Source organism: Taudactylus pleione, unplaced genomic scaffold (assembly GCF_031769625.1).
Source record: "Taudactylus pleione unplaced genomic scaffold, aTauple2 ptg000473l, whole genome shotgun sequence".
Lineage (NCBI taxonomy): Eukaryota > Metazoa > Chordata > Amphibia > Anura > Myobatrachidae > Taudactylus > Taudactylus pleione.
The window spans coordinates 9,480,375-9,507,944 of NW_028284875.1; the positions used below are offsets into that span (position 1 = coordinate 9,480,375).

The following is a 27,570-nucleotide window of genomic DNA, read 5'->3' on the forward strand; positions in this document are numbered from 1 at the left end:
TGTATTTTTATGCAGTCCAGCGCCAGCAGTAGCTGCAGAGGGCACTTGTCCAGATGGAAATACAGTCAAAGGTGAAGAGGTGGGCAAGGAGTGCAGGCAGACGTGGAGGCGAGTGCGTAGGTGGGCGAGGACAGAAGGTGGGTGAAGAGATAGGCAAGAATCATGCTAGTAGCTGGGAGAGGACTGGAGGTGGGCAAGAACTAGATGCAGGCGAGGAGACGAGTGGGTAGAAGGGAGAGGACTGGAGGCAGCTGAAAAGGCTGGGGAGTAGGTAGGAGAGGACTAAAGGCAATTGAGGAGGTGGGAGAGGACTGGATGGGGACAGGGAGACAGGTGCGGAGGTGTGCTGGTAGGCAGGAGAGGACTGGAGGTGGGTAGAAGGGAGTGGACAGAAGGCAGGTGAAAAGGCAGGCAAGTAGGCAGGAGACGGCTATACGCAGGCGAGGAGGTGGAAGGGTAGGTGGGAGAGGACTGGATTGGGACAAGGAGAAAGGTGTGGAGGCGTGCTGGTAGGCAGGATAGGACTGGAGGTGGATGAGGACTTGAGGCAGGCGGCTGGGTAGAAGGGAGTGGACTGGAGGCGGGTGGGTAGAGGCAAGTATTAGGCAGTGAGAAGGTGGGTGGGAGAGGACAGGGTTGGATGGGGCAGGGAGATGGGCGAGGATGCTTGCTAGTAGGCTGTAGAGGACTGGAGGTGGGTAATGATTGGAGGCAGGCAAGGAGGCGGTGGGTATGAGGGGAGCTCAGTTGTAAAGTGAAAAGTAAAAAAAAATGTAACATTTCCAGATGCTATCTGTCTGGAATTTTTAACACTTTGGATAGTCCGGAAATCAGGTCCTCTGAGTAGTAATAATAATTATAATAGGTGGCAACCAGATTTCCCTATTTCTCTCTCCCCTCTTGTCTGTCTTCCTCACATCAGTGTTTCAGACCTCCCTTGCAGCTCACAGCTTCATGTGCTAACGCCGGTGACAAGTAGTGGCCTGAGCCCCACCATCTTCTGCTCGTGGGCGTAGTCCTTCACACCCAAACACCACCTCCGCGCGCTCACGGCTGTACTCCTGAGTCCCGACCCGCCCCCCCTCCCCGCGCTTATGGCTGTACTCCCGACTCGAGTCCCCCGATGCTACAGTTTACACCAGCACCAGCCACCTCCTCTTAGGATGCAGGTAGCTTTAGGGGCTGGGGCTGTACTAGGGGCTGGGGCTGTACTAGGGGCTGGGGCTGTACTAGGGGCTGGGGCTGTACTAGGGGCTGGGCCTGTACTAGGGGCTGGGGCTGTACTAGGGGCTGGGCCTGTACTAGGGGCTGGGGCTGTACTATGAGCTGAGGCTGTGAAAGGGGCTGTACTACACTGCCACTATGACAGCCTGTGAGCAGTGTCAGTGTAGCGGGCGGGCAGAGGCATGTAGCTCTCTAGCTCAGCGCTGCTCTCCTGCTGTCCTTTGAAGTTGAAAAAAAAATGACTAGTGCTCGAAGTGCCGGTATGCCATACTGTTGTATACCGGCACACTTCGAACACTGAGTTGTGCAAAACCTCAAACATTAGACAACATACTAAAATAGACCTGTAAAATAGAGTCATCTTACCCTACAAAAATGACCCGTTATGTTTCTACATATTCCTCCAGTTTCAGGGTTTGCAATGGTGCCATAGGTGCTACTGTATGCATATTTGTCCCTAAATCCTGTTACCAGTCTCTTGCATCAATGGGATACATTCAATATCCCGACAGCGGGTATTCTGGTGGTCAGAATGACGATTCCGGAATCACAACACTTATCGGAATACCGGCGCCGACATCCCGACGGCCGGAATCCCAATGTAAGTAGCGGGGAGGGTTAGAATTAGGCACTGGGGGAGTGTTAGGGTTAGGCACTATGGAGGGATGGTTAGGTTTAGGCACCGGGGAGGGGGGTTTAGGATTAGGGTAGTGTTAGGGGTTGGGTTTGGTATACTTAGCTCGAGCCGTCAGGATGGTAACCTAATTGAGATGCCAGCATTGGGATTCTGACTGCCGGGATCCGGAAACGCAGGCATCCAATACCCAACCCCACATCAACATGGGATATTATACTTACAGACCCTTACTTGTGCTTGTGTTAACAACCTACAAGGCTGGAGTTGAATAGCTTCTAGGGATCAAGGGGCTGATTTATAATTGTACATGTGTCTTTTATTGTGTAAAATGCACATTTCTGTACAGCGCATGCATGTGCTGATATTTAGTTTTTTGCATACTGTTGACTTGCAAAGAGTTAGTTACATATGGAGAGCAAGAGTGGGCAAACATGTATGGTAAGGTAGCGTTCATGAGATTGCGACACAATTAAAAAAGTCTTAATTTGACTCGCTATACTTTTTCTACATCTCTCTTGTGGGAGCACATGCTCTCCTTTCAGTAATCACCTTTCCCAGTATCCAGAGATACGGTAAGGGCCTATGTGTGACGTAGTCTTCATTCTAGCACCCTGCACCTGTCACAACCCATGCAGTTCCTCTATTCTGCCTGGGGTGTCGCTATCTGCTCTGGTGCTTCTAGCTGAAATGCAGCAGTTTGTGTGCTAGAATCACCTGAGCAAAGAGTGACACCTGAGGCAGGAAAGAGGAACTCCACTGGTTTTAACAGGTGCAGGGTGCTAGAATGAACACTATGTGAGGTATGACATGTTCCTGAGCAAATAGCTTATATTAGGAGGGAGAGCACCATGTTTCTACAGTTGAAACAAGTGTGTCCTACGTACATTGGGCCTGATATCTGAGTTGCATGAAATTCTGATGTTTGAGGGTGTTGAAGAATTTTTTTGTTACTGCGCAAAGTCCATAAAAGCTCATATGGCTCATGCTACCCACGGTGTTTATGCAGTTGTGATTGAGACACAGAAATGTATTGGAAATTTGGTGTTCCTGGGCGGTGATTGGGAAGTGGATATTCAGATGCATTAAAGTGGTCCATATGGTTGTATATGCGAGTATTGCGAGTGTGTCACTGAAGTTGGTGCGCACACAGATGTGTAATTGCTCACATTGGAGGCCATACTCAGGCATCAAATCTGGACCTGCCATAGGACTGTTGCAAATGTCAATTGTTCATGCGATAGTGGTGTCTATAGACGCACTCAGCAGTATTACAGTGTCTAAAGATGCTTAAAGCTTGTACCAGCTCTTCCCCTGGTGTACTAGCATATACTGTAGTTGCAGATTTGACTACAGCAATAGACAATATAGCAGTTACCGAAGCAGTGTGCTACTCAGAATAATTTCATTGTGTTCTTATCTACTTCGATCAGGGACAAGACCTGGATAAATCATGGATGCTGCCTATTATGTCAATTAGAAATGTAGGGTGGTATGTATTTAACAGAGGCCAGAATAACTTGTAATGCAATGGTAATTTAATGCTTGAGGAGGTTCTCCTGTATCATATCTTGCTTTTTGTTTTATTTTTTTAGATGGCTAAATAAACTTGGTCTTGCTGTAATTACGCAACCAGTGGAAGATGGAAAAGACGGTAAGCTTGTGTGATGAGCAGAATGTTTTTGATACTGTAGCTACATGTCTGATTGTACATCTCATCTTGGGCTCTATTTACTACAATCCGCATTTGTAATGCAGATTGTAGTGTGATATTACCGACTGAATTCGCATTGCGAGTTCAGGCAATATCACAGGGATTTACTACAAATCCCTTGCAGGGACAGAGCTTGTGAGAAAGCTCTGTCCCTGCGAATCCCATCCGCACACTAGTCACGGTATTTTCAGAAAAAAATACCGTGGCTAGTGCCCCAAGCATGCGCCGACCGACCGCCGCTGCTACCCCCCCTAGCGCTAAGCCCCACCCCTGTCAAGCCCCGACCCTGCGGACCACCCCGCAAACCCCCCTCCCCCCCGTGACCTCCCCTCTCCCTTAATTACACTTACCTGCATGATCCGGGCTCCGGTGATGTCTTCCATGTCCTTCGGTCAGGTGATATCCCATACTGCACTGGGACCCGATCACCTGATGACCGGGCCGCAGTGCAGCATGGGAGACCAGCTGACCGGAGGGGAGACATCACCGGAGCCCCGACCACCGGTCCCTGGAGTCAGGTAAGTTAATTTTTTTTTTTACATTTATTTTTTTAACTTTTTTTTTACACTGTATCAGCGTGTGGTCTGTTTAGACCACACAGCTGATTTCTGGGGCCGGCTCCGGGCTCTACTCTCCCCGTCAGAGCGGAGCAGGAGTCCGGGAACCGAGGGAGACCCTGGATAACGCCACCTCCAATTGGCGTTATTATCACAGGGCTTTCTCCGGTATTTTTTTACAATTTATTTTTTAGTAACTTTGGTCAGATCACATTTCCCATTACAATTATGGGAAATGCGATCTGCTTACTAAAAATAAGTGATACTTAGGGGTTGGAGTAGAATTTTACGAATTCTACTCCAATTGCCCTGTAGTAAGTTTAGGTGATACTAAAATAATGTGAAAACACCCCTTTTCACTTTATTTTAGTAAAAATAATGTTAATAATTAGAGCCCATTGTGTGGCTCCTGCTATGCTCTTTTGTGCATCTGCATGAATCTGTGAATGCATTGAATCCCTGTGTTGGCTTCACTGTGCATGTGCTGATATAATTGTGGGCACAGTCAGTGACCAATTTGCATATGATGCACAAAATGTGTATTAATTTAACCAGGACTATACATTTCCAATGCTTGATTTTCTTATTCAGAAAGAAGACTGACAAAATTAGAAGTCTTGACATGACAGATGAGCCAAAAATCTCATTATAACATATATATAACTTATAATGAGTTATATATAACTCATTAATATATATATAACTTATAATGATCGAGCAGGAAGCTCCCCACTGACATTACTGATGATGTCAGTGCGGCCGCCCACAAAACGGTCCTTAAGGAATGCCTCCGTTTTTTAAACAACCCCCCCGGCCCGCCTACAAAACAGGACAAGCTGTCAATCAACATCGACAGCCGCTCCTTTTGTAGAGAGCTTCGGAGCGAGAGAGTTTCTCTCTCGCTCCTGAGTTTGCGCACGATCAGAGCAGCCGCTGCGCGTGCGCAGGGCTAACCATTGACCCGGTTGCGAGCACATCGGCACTTGCGACCGGGTCTGAATGAGACCCATAGAGAGAGGCCAGTGATACTGCCTACAGTTGCTAGTGGATGCGTATATATATATAGATTTGATGTATATTTATTCAAAAGTTTTTTTTAGATTGTTAATACTGTAAATGTAATACCCTGGTGTGAAAAGGGTGCAAATGAAGTGGTGTAGGTACAGGTCAGAGTTACCTTGGTAGGGTATTCTTCCTTTGACAGCAGCTTTTCCCTAAACACTATCTCGGCAGAGAGGCAAGCATTTCCCAGGCAGACACAAAGAAGGGTAGACAGAGCTTTGCATAAAAGAATAAAACAGTTTATTCCATAACTAGGAATAGGAATTGGTTATGGTGAAGAGGAGAGAGAATGGATTCAGCTTATTTAAACTCACACAATCTAATGAAATCACAGACAGTTTATACATATTAAGGTCATCACACATATGGAAAATATATAACAACATTTTAGCTTAATACTACATTACTAAAATAAACCAATATAATAAATCTATGCATAGACATTAGTAAAGTCCAAGATAACTTTGGTGTGGCCAAGGATACTACAGGGGGTCTTTATGTGCACGTTGGGGCCCAATTATCTTGTTATGCTGTAGGATTCAGGATGTAAAACTCCTTGTAGCATTGAGCAAAATATTGCAGCACATGTATTAAAGCTGGTTGTATCAAACAAACTGGAACTGCTTCCTGTGGAATCCGCTGTGTAGGTATAGCCTCTATAGGATAAAGTCCTGTGCAGTGGAGCAGATTTCTTAATATATATATTTAAAGGATTTATCTCACCCAGTCCAATGAACGTTGCTGAGCCAGTGTCCCCTCAGATGAAGGTGAATCAGACAAAGGTATAAAGTCTTTTCTCTGACACATGCTGTGCGCTCTCTTAGCAGAGGGTGTCAGCAGGATCACGATTTGACTCCTCACAGTTCTTAATTTGACTCTATTTTACTTATGTTGCTCTCCCACTGCTGTCTCTCCTTCTGCTTAGTCTCCGTCAGCTGCTCATCTCTGCTCCATGGCGTCATCAGCTCTCCCCTCACTACGGCTCCAACTGTCACTCCTCAAACTGCTGTTTTGTTTTTTTATTTAAATAAACTTTATTCAAAATGGCATTAGCCTCTATGCCCGTTTGTAGAATAATCTTATTTTAATAGGATATCACATACTTCCCTGCTGAAAATATGCGTGTCCTCACGCAAAAGAAGTTGCCATCAACCGGATATATTAAAATAAGCATTAGGACCTTGGTCATATCACTGTAAAATACACAGTTATGGGAATTGCATATAAATTACATAATATTCACATCACTGCATACATCTATCAGGTAATTCTATTTGGGGCTCCTGTGCTACATTGACAGATGCTCCCTAAAGCAACAGATTAAACCCTGGCAAAATGTGAGGTCATAAAATTTTGTCTAGGAAACCCCAACCTCTCCGACATGGATAAGTCTTGGACTCTTTCTGTACTTTCTCTGGGACAGGCTGTACAGACCTTAAGCTGATTATGGTGGTTTTTTGTGCTCCAAGCTCTGTCGTTCTTCTCTGCTAGTCGGTGACATTACACTCTCATCTGCTGTACATTGACTTTATGTACCTCTTCCATTTCACCTTGGAATTCAGCAACACAGTCAATATGGGACCATGTATTCTGGACAAATGGAGGGTGTGATGTCCTTCTTACAGTGCAGATCGGACAGTTCCGGCACCATCTCTTAATGTCTTCTCTCATGCCAACCCAAAATAACTTTTTCCAGATGCCTACTTCCATCCTTCTGCGCCCAGGGTGCCCGGACTGGTCATGATATTTTTGTAACACAAAACGGGCTCTTTTCTTTGGGACCACAAGTTGAATATTCCTGTAGTTAGTTTTGGGATCCACACTGCATCTAAACAACTGTCCCTTCTCTTCAAACCGCCTTTCTCGCTGCCTCAACAGCTTCAGAAGTTCTGGATCGGATTCATGCCTTTGTCGCTTTGTCAAGTATTTCCCATTCCTCAGTAAGGCTTTGAGGTGTCTTATCAACTGACTGTTGCCTTGCAAATTTTCACACCTGGTAACTTGTTTGGGTTGCTTAAGGCTTCTAGAACTGTATGCTAAATCATTCATGTCCAATAGTGAAGCATTCTGCCGGACAATCTGGAGACTGGAAATGGGGATCTCTGCCTCTTTTTGACAAGCTTCATCTTGTCCATCTTTCTCTCTTGCAGGAAGTCTGGGCATCATGCCTCCTTTCCTTTTGTCTTTCCCAGGTGAAAGGCTTTGCTTCTCTGAAAGCCGGACAGTATGCTTCTCTCCTCTGAGTGCCACTACAAGTTCCTCACAACAGTTGCGCAGCACATTCATGCCCACTATCACTGGAGGCAATCCATCATCTTGGACAGTGTTGATTATGAAGCCTTGCTGGGGTAACAATGTTCGTCCAATTCGAACTTCAGCTTCCCAGTATCCTTTGCAAGGGATGCAATGCCCATTACTGGAAATCGGGTTTATTAATGTGGAAGTTGATGGAAACATCTGTTCCTCCCCTCAGTGCTGCTCAAACTGGTTTGCTTGTATTGTGGTCACTTGTGAGCCAGTGTCTAAGAGAGCATGCATTGATACTCCATTGATGTAAACTGGAACCACTGGGCATTGGCCAACATAACGGGGTGACCACAAGGTTTTGGAGTTTAAATGGCATGGCTGCTCACATTCTCTCTTAATATGTCTGCTTCGGTCATCACTTTGGAAAATAGGTTGTCCTTGAGAGGCAAAGCGGTTGGAAGAAAGTCTTGCCATGCTGCTATGGATGTCCCTTTGGGAACTGTTCTGTTGTCTCTCTTGGCACCATTCAATTTCTTCCTGGAGCTGTGCCTGCTGTCTTTTCATACTCTGCAGCTCTCTACACATTTCTGTCACACTGTGTGTCAGTTCAGCCAGCTGAGCATGTAATTCACTAGTGGAGTCAGGTATGCATGCCTGCGTATGATGCACTGTCACTCCTTTCACCCCAAGTGGGTAAGTAGCTCCTTTAAAACTTGACTCCTGGGAATCAGAATTCTCTCGATACTCCAGCAACTCTGGAAAAGACACTTTGGAGGAAAGGCTGGAGCCTAGAACTTTAATCGCGGCCTCTTTAAAATCCAGGAATGTGCTGTCAGGTTTTTGCAATCTCAGTAATCGCAGCTGAGTTTTTACAAATCCATTCCTTGCACCTTCAATAAACTGGTCCAACAACATTTTGTCTTTGCCATGCACTTCTTCAGGGTCTGCATGCTGAACATCTCTGAGTGCTTCCTGCAGGCTTAGGGCATAATCCCGGAGAGATTCTCCCGGTAGTTGCTTTCGAGCATAGAAGTGCATTTTAAGTTCTGACACCGTCCTTGTGTCAAAGATGGTACCAAGTCTTTGGAGGATCTGGTCCACAGTCTTCTTCTCCTCAGTAGGCCAGGAAGTTACCTCTTTTAGCGCAGGTCCTTTCAACTGTCCCATCAAGATCTCCACCTGTTGTTGCATATTCAATGGGTACAGACGAAACATGGACTGCATTTTTCTCTTGAATTCTCCTAAGATGCTGGTTTCAGTGTTGTGGGCAATACCTGTGTAGGTTGGGAGCCAAGGGGCCCCAAAGTAGTATGGCATGGTAATTGGGGTAGCAAGAGTCATAACTGGGGCTGCTCTTACTGGATCTTCACCATTGGGTGCTGGTGCCCCCTCGTGTGGGTTGCCTGTCTTGTGATATTTCCTTTGTGCTGAGGGTATGGCTTGCTTTTGACTCTGAAAATCCTGTTCGAGGACGCCAAATGTAATACCCTGGTGTGAAAAGGGTGCAAATGAAGTGGTGTAGGTACAGGTCAGAGTTACCTTGGTAGGGTATTCTTCCTTTGACAGCAGCTTTTGCCTAAACACTATCCCGGCAGAGAGGCAAGCATTTCCCAGGCAGACACAAAGAAGGGTAGACAGAGCTTTGCATAAAAGAATAAAACAGTTTATTCCATAACTAGGAATAGGAATTGGTTATGGTGAAGAGGAGAGAGAATGGATTCAGCTTATTTAAACTCACACAATCTAATGAAATCACAGACAGTTTATACATATTAAGGTCATCACACATATGGAAAATATATAACAACATTTTAGCTTAATACTACATTACTAAAATAAACCAATATAATAAATCTATGCATAGACATTAGTAAAGTCCAAGATAACTTTGGTGTGGCCAAGGATACTACAGGGGGTCTTTATGTGCACGTTGGGGCCCAATTATCTTGTTATGCTGTAGGATTCAGGATGTAAAAGTCCTTGTAGCATTGAGCAAAATATTGCAGCACATGTATTAAAGCTGGTTGTATCAAACAAACTGGAACTGCTTCCTGTGGAATCCGCTGTGTAGGTATAGCCTCTATAGGATAAAGTCCTGTGCAGTGGAGCAGATTTCTAAATATATATATTTAAAGGATTTATCTCACCCAGTCCAATGAACGTTGCTGAGCCAGTGTCCCCTCAGTTGAAGGTGAATCAGACAAAGGTATAAAGTCTTTTCTCTGACACATGCTGTGCGCTCTCTTAACTGAAGGTGTCAGCAGGATCACGATTTGACTCCTCACAGTTCCTTAATTTGACTCTATTTTACTTATGTTGCTCTCCCACTGCTGTCTCTCCTTCTGCTTAGTCTCCGTCAGCTGCTCATCTCTGCTCCATGGCGTCATCAGCTCTCCCCTCACAACCGCTCCAACTGTCACTCCTCAAACTGCTGTTTTGTTTTGTTTTTTAAATAAACTTTATTCAAAATGGCATTAGCCTCTATGCCCGTTTGTAGAATAATCTTATTTTAATAGGATATCACATAAATGTTTTCCTTGTTTCTCTCACAGATTGCTGGAGTGAAAGTGAACACGAAGAACAGGATATCATAACAGGACCTCCCTCCTTCGTAAGTACTGCAAAACAGAAATGTATTTATTTGCTGTGTTATAGCAATTTAACAGCCTGAATTTGCGGTTCATTGAGTATGTGTGAGATAATCTACTTGCATAAATAAAAGGGCAGAAACATTTTTAAACAAATGTTTTCAAAACCTAGGTGTACAGTATGCACACACATCTACCAGTTTGTAGAAAGCATAGGGAGAACAAGTCATATTTTCATAGTGGATTATGGGGTATATCTGCTAAAGTGCAGGTTTTTAGAAGTGGAGTTGTTGTCCATCGCAACCAATCAGATATTAGCTATTATCTTGAAGGTATAGATAAATGATAAGCAGAATCTGAGTGGTTGCCTAGGGCAACATCTCCACTTCTAAAAACCCGCACATTAGTAAATATACCCCAAACAGTCATGCAGAGTAACAGTAATAGAAAGTCCAAACCCCCCCGAGCCCCCCCGATCCGAGGCCGATCCGAGTCAGGCTCGACTTTTCCCGCCTGACTCGGATCTGAAATCGAGGCAAAACGTCATCATCCCGCCTTCCGGGTCTCGCGGGTTTTGGATCCTATATAAGGTACCCGCGTCGGCGCCATTTTCTCACTCGGCTATGGACAGTGAAGAGGGAGGGTGGGAGTTAGGGCTGGCTGGGCTGTGTAGTGTAGTGTAGTGTAGTGCAGTGTAGTGTTGTGCTGTGCTGTGCTGCGCTGTGCTGCTGTTGTCCATAGGGGCTGTGTCCAGTCCTTCAAAGTCCATAGGGGCTGGCTGGACTGTGTTGTGCAGTCAGTTGTCCATAGGGGCTGTGTCCACTCCAAAGTCCTGTGCAGTGTCCCAGTCCTAAAGGGGTGCTGTAGTGTTGTCCAGGGGTTGCTCTGTCCATCAGGGGTGCTCCCCCCAAGTGCAAAAAAATATATATTTTTTCTGTGTTTGTTGATGCACGTGCAGCCACAGTGCGCACAATTCACAAAGGAGCAGCGCCAAGCGTGCGCCTGTGTCCCATAAGTAAAGGGCCGGCTGGCTTGTCCGTTAAAGGGTGCTGTAACCCCCAAAGTACACTCCAAACAAAATAAAAAAATATTTTCTGTGTTTGTGAATTGTGTGCACAGTAGCCGCACGTGCATCAACAAAGTAGTGCCAAGCGTGCGCCTGTGTCATAAGTAAAGGGCTGGCTGGCTTGACCGTTAAAGGGTGCTGTAACCCCCAAAGTACACTCCAAACAAAATAAAAAAATATTTTCTGTGTTTGTGAATTGTGTGCACTGTGGCTGCACGTGTATCAACAAAGGAGCAGCGCCAAGCGTGCGCCTGTGTCCCATAAGTAAAGAGCCGGCTGGCTCATTTCTTAAAGGGTGGTGTAACCCACATAGTGCACTACTCTCCAGCAAAAATAAAAAAATATTTTCTGTGTTTGTGTGCGCCTTAGCCGCACGTATATATCAAATCAATATAACATAAATGGAGGACCAAACTTTCTCCGATAAAAATAAAATAGGGAAAGATCAAGAACCACTTCCTCCTAGTGCTGAAGCTGCTGCCACTAGTCATGATATAGACGATAAAATGCCATCAACGTCGTCTGCCAAGGCCGATGCCCAATGTCTTAGTAGAGGCCACATACAATCCCAAATGACAAAGTTCAGGAAAATGACCTTAAAAAAAACATTTAAATCATCTGAAGAGAAACGTAAACTTGCCAATATGCCCTTTATGACACGGAGTGGCAAGGAACGGCTAAGGTCTTTCCCTATGACTAGTGTGTGTCATAGTAGTATGACTAGTATGTTCATGACTAGTGGTTCAGCTTCATATGACGATGGAAGCCCTTCTCCCGCTAAAACAATCAAACGAGTTAAGCTGGCAAAAGCACGGCAAAGAACTGTGCGTTCTAAGAAGATATCACAAATCCCCAAGGAGAGTCCAAGTGTGGTGGCGGTTGCGATGCCTGACCTTCCCAGCACTGGACGGGAAGAGGTGGCTCTATCCACCATTTGCACGCCCCCTGCAAGTGCTGAAAGGAGCACCCACAGTCCACTTGCTGATATGCAAATTGAAGATGTCACTGTTGAAGTACAACAGGATGAGGATACTGGTGTAGCTGGCGCTGAGGAGGAAGTTGGTGAGGAGGATTCTAATGGTGATGTGGTTTGTTTAAATCAGGCTCCGGGGGAGACAGTTGTTGTCCGTGGGATGAAAAAGCCCATCACGGTCATGCCTGGACAGAAGACCAAACATTCCACCTCTTTGGTCTGGCAATACTTCTATCCAAATCCGGACAACAACTGTCTTGCCATATGTACCATATGTAAAGGTGAAATAAGTAGGGGTAGGGACGTTAACCACCTAGGAACATCCTCCCTTATACGTCACTTGCAGCGCATTCATAAAAAGTTACTGCCAAGTTCAGAAACTTTGGGTAAGACTGTAAGCAGTCCAGGGACACCTAAATCCCTTTTTCCTGTTTTATCCAAGGAATCGGTGGATGAGGAGGATGAAGACGACATCTTGCCTCCGTAGAGCCAGTTTGTGCAGGGACACATTAATTGCCAGCTTGTTTTGTGGGGGCTCAAACTAACCAATCATTTCAGCCACAGTCATGTGGCAGACCCTGGTGCTGAAATGATTGGTTTGTTAAAGTGTGCATGTCCTATTTATACAACCATAAGGGTGGGTGGGAGGGCCCAAGGACAATTCCATCTTGCACCTCTTTTTTTTCTTTGCAGTATGTACTGTTTGGGGCCTAGTTTTTCAAACTGCCATCCTGTCTGCCACTGCAGTGTCATTCCTAGATGGGCCATGTGTTTGTGCCGCCCACTCGTGTCGCTTAGCATAGTCATCCAGCTACCTCGGTGCAACCTTTTGGCCATAAAAACAATATTGTGAGGTGTGAGGTGTTCAGAATAGACTGGAAATGAGTGGAAATGAAGGTTATTGAGGTTAATAATTGAATAGGAGCATAAAAACCCACAAATTCTGTGATTTTAGCTGTTTTTATGCTTTTTTAAAAAAAAATACAGATCCAAAACACAAAACCCAGAACCCAAAACACGGAAGGGTGGTTTTGGCAAAACCAATCCAGATCCAAAACACGAAGAAAGATCCAGATCCAAAACCAAAACACAAAGCACGAAAAGTGGCCTGTGCACACCCCTAATAGAAAGTGGTTATTGATTTTGCTATAAAAAGTAAGAGCATTATTTAAACAATAAATATGTGAGGGAGATCTAGAAATAAGTGTCACTTTTGTTCAGAATAAAAAAAATACCATTTACAGTATATGGCAGGCAAAATAAATTACTGTTAATATTTAACAATTAGGCACATTTTTAATAGTTTGATATAATTCCTTATTGCCTCATACAGTGGCGTCCCTACCTCGCATTGCACCCGGTACGGGCCGGGCCGGGGAGGCTGTATTCTGCGCGGTGAAGCCTCATGTGTGGCTTCACCGTGGCCTCATGTGTGGGGCGTGGCCTCGCTGCCCGAATTTCCCGTTTTTTAAAAAACCGAGGGTGCCGGAGGTGCAGGCTGCCCCCGTGGACCAGCCTGTGTGAAGTGCCGGCTCCCTCACTGTGCTAGGAGCCGAGTGCTGCATGTAATGCAGCACATGGTTCCTGTCACTGAGGGGGAGCCAGCACTTTGGTGTCACCTCTTGGCTGGTGACACCCGGGTGCAGCCCGCACCCCTTTTGTGACGCCAGTGGCTGCATATCATGGTAATGAGTAATAATAATAGTACGGATATTACCAAACATCTCTTGCCAGGACACAGGGTCCATTAAGAGCCCATCCTGGTAAAGAGAAGAAGTTATACAGTGGTATCACTGGGGTCGGGGACACCCAGTGCGCCAAATAGTCCACCTGGAAAGGTGACGAGGAATCGCGGGGAAGGGGGCATGGCCTCACAGCATGCCCCTGTTTTCTTTACTATGGGGGCATGTCCGGCACTCCCGGAGATGCTGGGCTGCCCTCAGAGATTCTCCCCACACTGCCGGCCCATTCTCAGTGACAGGGAGCTGCAATGTTACAATGCAGCACGCAGCTGTTACTGAGGCGGAGCCGGCATTTTGGTGTCACCCACTCGCACCCCCCTAGTGACACCACTGAAGTTATAGGCTAGCTTATGCTATTACTTTACTTCCAGGTATCTGGTATCACTAATACCCATGTGCGGGTCTCAGGCTGTACATGCACCATTATGAAGACAGTAGCTCCTAGGCTACTATGGCTATGGGGGTTAGGTTTAGGCACTTATGGGGGGGAGATTAGGGTTAGGCACTGGGGGGGAGGTTAGGCACCCCTAAAGGCAGGTTAGGGTTAGGGGGGGGGGGGAGGGGAGGGTTAGAGTACTTGCCTCAGCCTGTCGGGATTTCAGCCTGTTGGTCTCTCCTTGTCGGGTAATACAATCTCATTCCATAAAAAATTTGACAATCCTCCGAATATGTCCAAAGTGGAATTTCCCCTGCAGTGTTGTGTCCCCACTTCCACACTTTCTTACCTTAACAGGAGGGAGGTGAGGGCGTTATCCTCTGTCCTCAGACTTGAAGTGTGGTGCTTGACTATGGCATTACAGCTAAACTCCACACTCCCAGCTAAACCTGACATGGAGGATAAAAAGTTGACAGCTTCACATGTAAGAAGCTACCAGCTGCTTTTCCTTCATGTAAGTGGCATCCAAGGTAACCGCCTGCATTCATCTAATGCAGTGGTTCTCAATCATGGTCTTTAGGACCCCACACAGGCCATGTTTGTCAGGTCACCCAGCAGTGCACAGGTGCATTCATTACTCACTGACACATTTTAAAAGATCCACAGGTGGAGGTAATTATTGCACTTGTGATTCTGTGAGGAGAACTGGAAAACATGTACTGTTTGGGGTCCTGAGGACCGAGTTTGATAACCTGTGATCTAATGGAAGCGCTGGCCCTGTGTACTGTTTGTCTATGTAACCAGGGCCTTATTTAAATTCACTCTAACCTTAAAAATGTTATTTGCTTAATTGCGCATTATATAGGAGACAGTATATATTTGATGAATTCTAATTTGAAAAAAATAAATGGTAATATACTAAATTTTGAGTGCTACAAGCTGACTTATACCACTTTCAGACATACGACCCAGGATTTTTCCTACTCAGACCCGGGTTTTTGCTCGAGAACCCATTTCACACTACACCTGAGACCCAGGAAATTCTCGGGTCGACCCCATTCAGAAATAAACTGGGTCTGCCCTGGCATTCTAACAGCCAGGGCCAGGGCCGGATTAAGGCTTGTGGGGGCCCCAGGGAAACTAAGTTGCGGGGGGCCCCTTCAAGCCACACAGTCGAGCCCATCCCAGTCGTGCCCCCCAGTTGCAGTCTGTCCCAGCAGTGCCCCCAATAGTAGTCCCCCCTCAACAGTAGTCCCCCCAGGAGTACCCCTAGTAGTAATCCCCCTCTATGCTGTGTCCCTCAGTAGTGGTCCCACCAGTGTGCAATGCCCCCAGCAGTGCCCCTAGTAGTACCCACAGCAGTAGGGGGTTGTGTGTTTGTGCTGTGTAGTGCGGACGGCACTTATGTACCGTCCACACTATCACCCTGCCCCAAGCTGATGCAGCAGCACTGACTGTGCTGCTGCATGCAGGAGAATGGCCACAGCTGCAGAGCACCCTCCTCCCTGGAACAGGTACCGCTGGCACTTGTTCTCGGCAGGATCCCACCGACCCTGTATGGGGGCCCTCTGTGTGTGGGGGCCCAGGGACATCCGCCCCTGTCGCCTCCCCCCCTTAATCCGGCCCTGGCCAGGGCTACCAGGCTGCTCTCATGTGATGCTCAGACACACACATACATGTCATACACACACATGTCACACTCATACACACTCCTTCTCCAGCCATCAGGCCTCAAAATAATGGGTAGCGTCTCTGTAACTAGTGTGCACGGGCTACTTCTACACACTGCAGCACGGACCGGACCCCTCTTTCCAATCCATCGGGTACTTGGTGTTCACCGCTTGTTATATGGCTGTGAAACCACTGATTCTCTCCCCAGATCCAGAGCTGACAGTTTTTTCCTGCCTCCTCCAGACAGCCCTACCCCCTCCAGGCAGCCTTGAACGGCCAACCAGAAGTCTCTAGGTGCGAACAGGGAGTAAAATCCTGGGTTGCAACATTCAGACTTACGTCCCGGGAAAAAATCTGGTCAATAGCAGGGGCACCTACCCGGGAACGTGTTCCCAGGTTGGTGCCTTTCAGACATAAGTGAAACACGGGTAGTATGGCCGAGCCCCGGCAAAAACCCAGGAATCTCGGCATTGGTATTAGTAACACTTTCATAAAAATAGGTAAACTATTCTATAATAAACATATTATTATACGTAGTAATATTTTAGTAGACAAATCTTAAGGGAAAATAGAAATACAGTTGGAGTGCCTTCAACAGTGACGTCCTCATTACCATGTAACATTTTATACTAAACCTTTTTTGTTATGAGTTAATTTGTTGCCAAGCAGAATATCCAAAATGGGGATGGATACAGTGACCGACACAACACCAGTATCCCTACATGGTTCTAATGAAAGCATTTTCACTGTGCAGGTCTTATAACTTTAAATATGCTGGTAAAGTGGCATGTGTAAAGTTATAATGCCCACACCGTTAAAAGGCTTTAAGCTGCATTAGAACCATGTCCGACAGAGTGACTGTTGACATGATGACTGTGTACCTTCAAAATGAGATATTAGTTTTTTTAAATTTCAATACATAAATATTTGTCTGTTTATTATTTATGTCATACAGATAATAGATGATTCATCTTCAGTTTCTTCTGAACTTACAAAGTCCCTACGTAGGAACTCCCTAACTCGGAACTCTGGATCTTCCTTGTCTATCATGGAATATCATGACAAATTATCACACCATCATATCACAAACAGCTCCTCTGCACCAGAGCTGGAAAAATTGTTTGTGGAACAGAACCATCACCAAAAAGGAGATGTTCAAATGTTAAAAACAGAGTTTGGGTCCCTAAGTTATATCTCCAAAGAAGACGAAACCGTATTAAACAGCAATATGCCTTCATTATCTATGAATATAGGGGGATTGCACATGAAGGTTAAAGGTAAGAAGAAAAATAAATTATAAAATGTTTTGTTACTGAAATACATTCTTTTCTATTATGGAAATTTGGTCTAATAGTGTTATACATGAGGCCAAAAATGGGCATATTTGTGATCTAGACTTTACTTTTGGGGGGCGGGGCGGTTTAAGAATAATACTAACTCCCCTCGGATACCCTCACAATAATATGCTCCACAAGCAGGCTCCTCCAGTCTCATATGTCCAGCAGAAACTTTAGTAAATATACCCCCTGGTAGCAAATCTACTGTGAGGGGGCTGGAGGTAGACACAGCCCGGCTGGAGTCCCATCGCTGTCCTCAGCTGTCACGCGGGCCCTTCCCCATGATGGATATAATAAGGATATATAAATTTTTCCCACAAATTTATACTCCTTTGAATAAACAGCAGCCACCAGCAAAATCATTTAGTCCTAATGGGGGGGGGGGGCTTTGCTGCCTCATGGGTGTATGCAGGGAGCTGATCATGCTTGAAGCTTGTGCGGTGCCGCCTGCCATCTGCCCGGCAGTTCTATCTTCAGGGCTGCATGTTCTAACTTTCTGCTCCTCGCCAGCCTCTTATGTGGACAGAGGGCAGACTCTAGGAGGCAGGACACCGGGAACAGCGCAGAAGTCAGGTGGAACAAACAGCCCACACCTACTGGATGAGAGACACCGCCGGCTGTGATTGGTTGGTGAATGCTGCCGGCGGTGATTGGCTGCTATGTGTGTGCGCGCGTCCAGGGATTTTTAAACACAGAGTCCCACTTGCTGCTCTGTCTGCCAGACTCCAGAGTCTCTGGTGCTGCACCATGGCAACCTGCGCGCCTGCACTGTAGATGACAGGCAGCAGCCGCCTGCCCGGCTGAGCCCGTGAATCGGTGATTTGTGTACGGGGGGCGATCTGATCGCTCCCCCCCCCTCTGGATCCGCCACTGCATATAGCATACACATATTCCACAGCACTTTACAGATAATGGTCTGGTTGTACTAAATGGAAAATGCTGTAAAAACCCAGTTTTTTGGGTTTTACCGCTTTTTTCATATATATCATTGGCTGGCCGCCAGGGCTCCGATGCGGAGGGTGATGCCAGCAAACCTATGGGCTTCTACCGCATTGCGCTGGTATGAGGGATCCGATTGGATCCCTCTCAGCATGCCCCGCAGCCGCCGTGCCACCCCTAAGTCCACGGTGCAGCGCTGATCGCAAAGGTCAGCTCTTATTGGAACAGCTGTTCTTTGCGGTACTGAGCACATATGTTAGTACATAAGCGATCAGTAACAATGCAATTTCTGGCGGGTTTTACTCCGCAAGTTTAGTACAACCCCCCTATTATTTGTCCATTCATATCAGTCCCTGCTTCAGTGGAGCCTACAATCTATATTCCCTACCACATGTAGACGCTCACATATACACATTAGCCAAGTTGTCTAATTGACACAGGAGTCTGGGGGCGGGCAGATACACCAGGGAGACTGCTGATTGCTCTGTCCACGGCTGTGATACTTACCTTTGATCTCCACCTGTGATGTTACAGTTCCCAAAAACTCCAGAGAATATTAAGAAGCGTTTACAGGTACAGTTAGGGGATTGAGTTATCCTGCTCCCCTCTGCTAGTTTTTGACTACTGGGAAATGGTGCCAGTGCCATTTTTCCTTACATCTGTGCATGCAAAGTTGACTTTGGTACAATGTCAGAGTGTATTTGGCATGTATGCTGGCTGTAGAAGGGGTATCCAAACGGAGGAGGCACATGGACCTTTAAATAGCCCTTGATGTACTGTGCACATGGGCTCCTGAGTCAAGGGGGGGCCCACACCACAAACCCAGCACAGTGGCATCACTAGGGGGTGTGGACCACACTGGGTGACACCATCCGAGGGTAGTGTCACTGTGGCTCCATCATTGAGCAATGATGAGCACCATCCACACTGTGCTGGGAGCAGGGCTGGACTGGCCATCAGGCACTTCTGGCATTTGCCAGAAGGGCCGATGGCCTAAGGACCGACTCGAGGAGGGGTGAAGGAAAAGACCCCTGCCCTCCACCCAACGGCTTCGAAATCATTAAGATTTCATGAAGCCGGAAGGGGTGGAGGCGTGTATGGGCCAGCAGCGACTGTGCTGGGCCGAAAAGAGACAGGGGCATGCCGCGAGGCGAGCCCCCATGACTCGCGGCACACCCCCTCACATTTACCACCCCCACTCTTCACGGATGTGCAGGGCGGTGTGCCAGGGCTAGTATACAGCCCCAGTCCGTCCCTGGCTGGGAGAGAGGGTGGAGGCTGTCCAACAGCTCCGTGAGTGCTTTGCAAACCCCCAGTATGATGAGAAGAGGGCGTGACACGCGATCACATCCCCAAAACGTCATACGCGAGGGGGTGTGGCACTGTGGACACAAGGTCATACCCCATTGTGAGCATCGAGTCTGCAATGATACACTTAGTTACACCAACCTAACTGACACCACTGATCCTTGTACCCAATAAATTCACTCCAGTGCTGTTTTCAGAGGTATTCCAGCATTGCAATATTCTGAAAAAACACAGATAAAAATGGCACTGGCACCATGCGGTGTAGACTGGCACCTCATAACGTACTGGTGCAATGTCTTCCAGGGCAAGGGGGCCCACGTACATCTGCACATGAGTTTGTATCCTTTGTCCTTTGGAATTTGAAATACTTTCTTTTGATGATCTTATGGTTAAATGTAATAAAATAGCACAATTTTACAGATCTTCTTGTAAGTGGGAAGCCTATTGCATTTAAAAACATTGCTATGTATAAAGTACAATCAAGGTCAGCTGAGACCTCTGTCTTAGATTCTTTAATATTGTATTTGTATATTTTTCTTATGGATGTGTTTCTCACTTATGTCTGGACATAATAGCTAAAAAGTTGCACAGGTGTATTATTTAAATTGTAAAATGCCATATTCTGTCTTTCTATAATTTCTATAAGAACAAGATGATGATGAAATGGAGAAATTATATAAATCTTTAGAGCAAGCGAGTCTGTCACCCATTGGAGATCGGCGTCCCTCTACTAAAAGAGACCTGAGAAAGTCTTTTATCAAGCGTAGTAAAAACCCATCCATAAATGAGAAACTGCACAAGATCCGGACTTTGAATAGCACATTGAAGGTAAGTGTCATTTTGAAGCTCAGGGTTAATTTATAATATTGAAATACTCTACACATATATTGCACTACAATGCTAAATAAAACTGGTTAAACATGTGTCACTAAGCTCTAGTATGAAATGTTATTTATTATTTAAATGTGTTAACCCTTTTGCTTTGGATGACAAGTGGGATCACAGCATGCAGCACCTGATAATAAAATCTTACCTGCTCCTCGCCAGTCCTGATCTCCAGTTGAGAGCCGGGTTACTGGTACTGATGTCTTCATGTCACTTTAGTGGAAAAAAAAATCAATGGAAAGTATGATCGTGAGACTTGTCTGCCATCCTTCCTACTCTGGCACCTGGAAAGATGGAGTTCCCTCCTTTTAACTAGATACCCCTATAAAAGTTATTTCCAAGTGATCAGTGTGATCACCAGGTAAAATGTGCTACTAAAATTCAAAGAGTCCAGGCATGGGGGAATATCTCTCTTAACCTGACTTCCATAAAATTCAGAGGTACCCACACAATGTTACCTGACATTACGTCAGATTTCCATAGATGGGGAGGGCACCAATGATATGAGCATAAAATACACATGTTGGCACAGTCTTTTGAAAGAAGGGAGACCTCTCTCAAACGATACAGATGTGTCCACATACATCTAGCCTCCTTTGTGCGTTAAACAGCCCTCCTAGTTGTGCCACGGCATGACTCGGTAGCGCCAAGCATCTTTTTGTGCAACCTTATCCCTTAAAATGCATCAAAGTGATGTGAATAAGACACACATGCAGCTTATGCTGATTAAAATTATGGCCCATATTCATTTAGCCCGAAAAGTCCCGGACTTTTCACCTGTTGGACTTCCCGCCGCATTTGCCTGTTTGGGACGTGAATTCGCGGTATGCGAGTCCCTGCATTTCACCATATTCAATTACAGAACAGGTGAAAATGCAAATAGACAAATGCATAACAGGCGGAAAGTACTGAATAGAATGGGGGAACCGGTCTGTACCCCAAAATAAGATGCACTGACACTGGAAATAATTACAGATGTGTACTATTAGACCTAATAAATGTACTTTTGTGTCCTCAAGTTGTGTTAAAAGCTTTTTTGTAAAAGTGGTGAAGAATGATATAAAAGGTTTTTTTTTGTTTTAAATAATAGTCCAGTCAAATTTGGGGTACTTGAAAATGGGTGCTAGCATATTTTTGTGTCTCTAAGTGCACTTTGTAAACAAGTGAAAAATCCACCTTCCGCATGCACCTGCAATCCTAACAACACCTGGCCCAACCAATCAGCCCCCCAAAAAAAATATTTTGCTAGTTGTTATTATCCTTGTCCCTCCACTTTTTTTTTTTCCAATAAATTTTTATTGATTTTTCAACAAGAAAAACACAAATACAAAAATAGTAAAGTAAAATAAAATAAAAACACTAGTAAAAACACATTACTTACAATTATAATGGTTGCAGATAAATGACATAAACTAAGTAAGCAATATAAAAAGAAAATAGAACAAGGGGAAAAAAGATAAATATAATACAATACCAAAATAAAAATAAAAAAGAGAAGAAAAGAAAAAGAAAATAAAATAAAAGGTACCACAGTTCACAAAAATATACAGTACAAATAAAATATGTAATAATCAAAATGCCTAAATCCCAGTAAAGACCAATACCCCATATATTTTCATACAGAAGGTATATCTCCAAGCATAAGGTCTGCACCTTCGCCAACAGATACAAATTCCTGCCATTTACACCATAACCTCAGTGGCGAAACAGCAGACGTGGAATATGCAACGTCTACAGTCTCCATCAAAAATGCGAATTGTACCTTATGCATAATTTTATGAATAGAGGGAAGAGAAGATGATTTCCATAATTGTGGTATTGCTGTTTTGGCTGCTAGGAGAACATGCCCCACTAAGTAACAGTCAGTTTTGGCCATGCCTACAGGATAAACGTGCAATAACGCCAAAGAGGGGGATGGCAGGATATTCACTTTTAATACCTTGGAAGTCAAATCAAATAAATCTTTCCAGAAAACCTGAATATGCGAACAACTCCCAAAAATATGAAATATATCTCCAACATTTGTATTACACCTCCAGCAATATTTTGATTGCTTTGGCCAGATTACGTGTAATTTGGCTGGAGTGAAATAGAGCCTATGGAGTATTTTATACTGTAATTCTAAATGATTATAACATTTGGACAATTTGTGGGCAGTAGTGAAAATAGATTCCCATTGCTGGGGAGTATAAGACTCCTGAAGATCAGACTCCCCATTGCTCTTGGGACTTAAATTTAACTGGGGGGCAAGCCTCAAGACACATGGAGTACCAAAAACCAATAGTACCTTTAGAATTACCCTTTTTTAATTTAGCCAAGATATCAGCCGAAGGCAACTCCAAGGAACCACACAGCTTTATTATATTAGCCACCCAGTGCTGAATTCGAAGATAGGAGATAAACTCTCCAGAAGGTAGCTGAAATTGGGATTGGATTTGAGAAAACGGGATTAGAGAGGAAGAACCCAAAATGTTAGCGATAGTTTCAATCCCACATGAACGCCAGATCGCCACCGATAGATTAGGGATTAAGCGTGCTATAGCGGCTAAAGATAAAGATTTAGCCGGTAATATGATACATTTAGATTGAAATATCATGTCGTTCCAGCTTTTGAGAGAGTCTAATATGGCCCTAGGGGTATTATTCGAACGGGGACGCATTTGTTTGGGTGTCCAAATTAAGTCCCCCAAGGGATACTCTTTCAATAGTGCCCTTTCTAGGTCAACCCAGGGTTTAGTGTTAGGAGGAAGAAACTACTAATTTGTGAAACTAAACACGCTGACTGATATAACTCTAGGTCTGGGATTTGTAATCCCCCCCAGGATTTTAGGTTTGGTCAAGCGCTGGTAAGCTAGCCGTGGAGTTTTACCTTTCCAAATATAAGACACAATTAGTTTACGGGCCTTAATGAGAAAGTGTTTCGGAACCAAAAAGGGAATGGTGCGAAATAGATACATTAACTTTGGCAAAATCATCATTTTAAATGCTGCAAGGCGACCCAGCCAGGAAACCTCGAAACCCAACCAGTTATGTAACAGTTCGGCAATATGTTTTATTGTAGGATCAAAATTTATCTTAGCAAAGTTATCTAGTCTGTTCGAGATATTAATTCCTAGATAGAGAAGATAATCCGTTTTCCAATTATACCTGTATTGAGCTTGTAGACGTGACAAAACACAATCAGGTATGTTAAAAGGTAGGGCTTCAGTCTTGGTGGTGTTTAAATTTGTCTAGAATATCATGGAGGGTTGTCAACCAAGCAACAGGGTTAGTTACAAACAAAAGAATATCGTCTGCAAATAAACATAATTTATGTGAAGTTGAACCGACTGTCACTCCAGGAAATGAAGGGGAATTTCTAATTGCTGAAGCTAATGGTTCAATGGCTAAAACATACATAAGTGGGGATAGAGGACACCCCTGTCTTGTACCGTTTCTAATATTAAATGGGGAAGAAAGAAAGCCATTACTGAGCACTCTAGCTGTGGGATTACTATAGAGTGCCTTGATAGACTCTAAAATAGCACCCTGAAAACCAAAATGGATTAGTGATTCGTAGAGGAACAGCCAGTGAAGGCGATCAAACGCCTTCTCGGCGTCGAGAGAAAGAAGAATGAACTCTTTGCGTTGCCTCAACATCAGCTCCACCAAATCAAATACTCTGCGAGTGTTATCTGATGCTTGTCTGCCGCCGACGAAGCCGACCACGTCCGGATGAATCAAAAGAGGGATAAAAGGGGCCAACCGACTGGCTACCATCTTGGCATAAATTTTGATGTCTGAATTAAGTAGGGCTATTGGGCGAAAATTCGGGCAGGAGGAAGGTGGTTTACCTGGTTTAGGTAAGGTGATAATTTGAGCTTCCAACATCTCTGTTGGAAAGCTACCCTGACCGGAGACAAAATTAAATAAGGAGGTAAGTATGGGAGAAAGCGAATTAGCAAAGTGTTTATAGAATGGGTTAGTAAACCTGTCCGGACCAGGGGACTTCCCCAAAGGCAATGCCTTGATCACACTCAAAGTTTCTTGTTCAGTCCAAGGTGCATTCAAAACAGCCAAAGCATCCTCTCCTAACTGAGGAAAAGTAATGTCTCTTAAAAAGGTAGAAATAGAAACGCCAGATGGCTGTGGTATAGTGATGTCAGTATGAAGATTATATAGTGCCGCATAATACTCAGCAAAGGCGTTTGCAATCTCAGCGGGGTTAAGTAGTTTCTTATTATTGGGTGTGATTAAATATTCAATCCTATTTCTGGTCTGACGTTTACGCAGTTTACGAGCTAAAAACTTGCCTACCTTATTCCCTGAATTATAGAACTTTTGCTGAAGTTTAATTAGGGATGATTTCATACGAGCCAAAAATAATTTCTGGAGTTGGTTTCGAATAGACACTAGTTCTCTCTTAAGAGTACGAGAAGGATGGGCACTATTTAGAGATTCAACCTGGGCTAAGCGTAATTCCAATTCGGATTGTTTGAGTAGATATTGTCTCTTAAGTCGAGAACTTGTTTGAATGGCTACTCCTCTAAGGACAGCTTTGAGGGCGCACCAGTGTGTTGTGCTAGAGGTGTCCTGTGGATCATTATTTATTAAATAGGATTCCAGGGCCTCTGTTAACGGTTTAACACTTTCAGGGGAAGATAGTAAGTGATCTGGTAAACGCCATGGTCTAGAGGGAAATCTTGTGTTATGGCCATCCCAAGTCCACGTTACCGCAGCATGGTCAGACCAAACTATAGGCTTAATACTAGATTGTCGAGTATGTTGTAGTAGATGTTTGTCTAAAAGAATCAGATCGATACGTGAATAAGTATTATGTACATGTGAGAAAAACGTATAGTCTTTCACATTAGGCGAATGAACCCGCCACACGTGGTATAGATCGAATTCCGCCAAGAGCTTCCGCAGCAGAGCTGATGTATCGGCAACGCTATTGTTAACTCCGGAAACATTAACTGATGATTTGTCTATTCGACTATCAGGGACTAAGTTAAAATCACCCATTATAATCGTATGACCACGTCTAATCTGATAGACTTCCTCAAACATTCGTCTGAGAAACGGGATTTGAAGAGTATTAGGGGCATAGAGGGAAACTAATGTAACCTCTTTACCATCTAGCTGACCTACTAATATCAAATACCGGCCGTTCTTATCATCTACCTTTCTAGATAAAGTGAAAGACACTGAGTTATGGAACAGCACAGCTACACCATTCTATTTGAGTGGACCGTTCGCATAATATGCAACATTATATCTCGCGTCTCTCAAAATTGGTGGGGCCGCAGATGAAAAATGAGTCTCTTGTAGTGCTACAACTTTAGCCCTGTGTCTATGGAAGGTGGACAAAGCAAGCCTGCGCTTGTTAGGGGAGTTCAAACCATGTACATTTAAAGAAAAAAATTGGACCATAATCTATAGACCATAAATAAGAGACGTTAGATTGACAAAAATACCCAAGGTTCTAGCGGAGATAGAGTAATATGCACTATGGTACCCAAAATACAAAATAAACCTGAACACACAGAAAAGGAACACATAGGGAAAACTGAGATAACCCAAAAAATTAGGGTTAGAGTGTTTGCCGTATAGGAAAAAAAAGGCAAATCTAAGAACATGGAGGAACGTGGCCTAGGGCAAAAGCCATAAGCCCCCCATGCAGTATATTGGTAACCAAATGCAAAGACAGGTGGACTATATAGATATAGGAATAAAGCTAAAATAAAACGCTCACCAATACAGAGTGCGTAAGGACTATTCAAGTCTCTGTAGATGTCAGATATGCACGTTTAGCTAAATCCAAGCATAAACTAACATAAACTCGTCCACTTTACTAACAGTATAAACGTGGAGTCGCTAAACCCACAAAACAACAATAATAATAGTAATACTATAGAAATTTTCGGAATCTGAATTACACACAGTAACAAAAACAATATGCATTAAACATGCTTATTTGATTATAGATGTACTAGAAAAGGGTCTCAAATTAAGACTTTGTGCAATAGTAGGAAGGATGGAAACCCTAAGGGTTCCCCCCTCTTATTTCTTATTAGTAAATAAGGCCCTTAAACTAACAGAAATACAAAAATGCAGATTTTTGTTATTCAATTTGGTGCAATCAGACAATAAAAACATGATAGAACATACATAAGAAATGACTATCTCATGTAAAATATGTAATCTAATATCTCCGGTCCTATCTATAAAACAGGGCTGACCAGAATATAACAGAGATAACACAATAGCTGTATATATGTAGTAATCTCACGTAGCTTTAGACCAGTCTTGACTTACTTGAACGCTGGAGCCAGAAGCACGAGTAGACACTGGGATGTCCCATTCTGCCAGAAGCTTAATTCCAGATTCCACAGTAGAGATTACGTATGAGGAAGCCTCGTAGCTGACCAGAAGCTTTACAGGAAACCCCCAACGATACGTGATGTCATTATCTCTTAGAGCTGTAGCAATGGACTGGAAAGAGCGCCTTTTGGACAGAGTAGCCGCAGACAGATCAGGAAAGATTTGAAGGCCCCCCAAGGTGTCTGTGCCCTCCGCTTGACGTGCAGCGCGCATGATTTGCTCTTTGAAATGAAAGAAATGGACACGCAATAAAGTGTCTCGCAGGTAATTTCCAGCTCCTGATCTCGGTTTGGGAAGGCGATGTACCCAATCAATTAACAAGTCTTGTTGAGAAGCCGTAGGCACCAATTTAAGAAACAACTTTGAAACGTAATCTGGTAGCTCTGCATTAGATACAGAATCTGGGACACCGCGAATCTTCAGATTGTTTCTTCGTGAGCGATCTTCCATATCCGCCATTTTATCTCTCATAGATGAAACCTCTGATTGGAGTTCTGCGTGGGCTGAGAGGAGCTCATTATGAGATGAGACCAATTCCTGCATCTTCACCTCTATATGGTCTGTACGCTTTCCCAGCCCCAGAATATCAGCTCGGATAGATTGAATGGAAGTATCCACTCCCTTTAACACGTCAGACCGAAATGCAGCGAAAACCTGGAACATTGCCTGTGTAGTTAGCGGTGCATTAACATCCAGGTCTAGTCCCAGGTCAGCAGGTGAAATCGAATCCCATGAAGTGGACATAGATGACGCTCCAGATGTTGGGGAAGGTATCTGTCCGACTTTAGATATAGGGGCAGTAGGAAAGCGGATTGGTGCTGGAAGTTTTTGTTGTCTTGTTTTCTTTGACGGCATAGTCGGAGAAATATGTAAAATCTTGCTTT

The 27,570-nt window shown here is 44.5% G+C and overlaps 1 protein-coding gene and 1 pseudogene across 4 annotated transcripts in view; one reads left to right on the forward strand and one right to left on the reverse strand.

Moving 5' to 3' along the window:
• The window catches only part of IPCEF1 (interaction protein for cytohesin exchange factors 1), a 231,360-nt gene that overhangs the window by 197,691 nt on the left and 6,099 nt on the right, over positions 1 to 27,570 (forward strand). For all 4 annotated transcript variants that reach the window (XM_088448973.1, XM_088448972.1, XM_088448975.1 and 1 more), the window contains 4 exons: positions 3,454 to 3,512; positions 9,991 to 10,049; positions 16,810 to 17,131; positions 20,085 to 20,266. In XM_088448973.1, the coding sequence (XP_088305099.1) occupies positions 3,454 to 3,512; positions 9,991 to 10,049; positions 16,810 to 17,131; positions 20,085 to 20,266 (622 nt within the window). The remainder of the gene's footprint in view (positions 1 to 3,453; positions 3,513 to 9,990; positions 10,050 to 16,809; positions 17,132 to 20,084; positions 20,267 to 27,570) is intronic.
• Positions 6,512 to 9,669, reverse strand: LOC148503961 (uncharacterized; annotated as a pseudogene).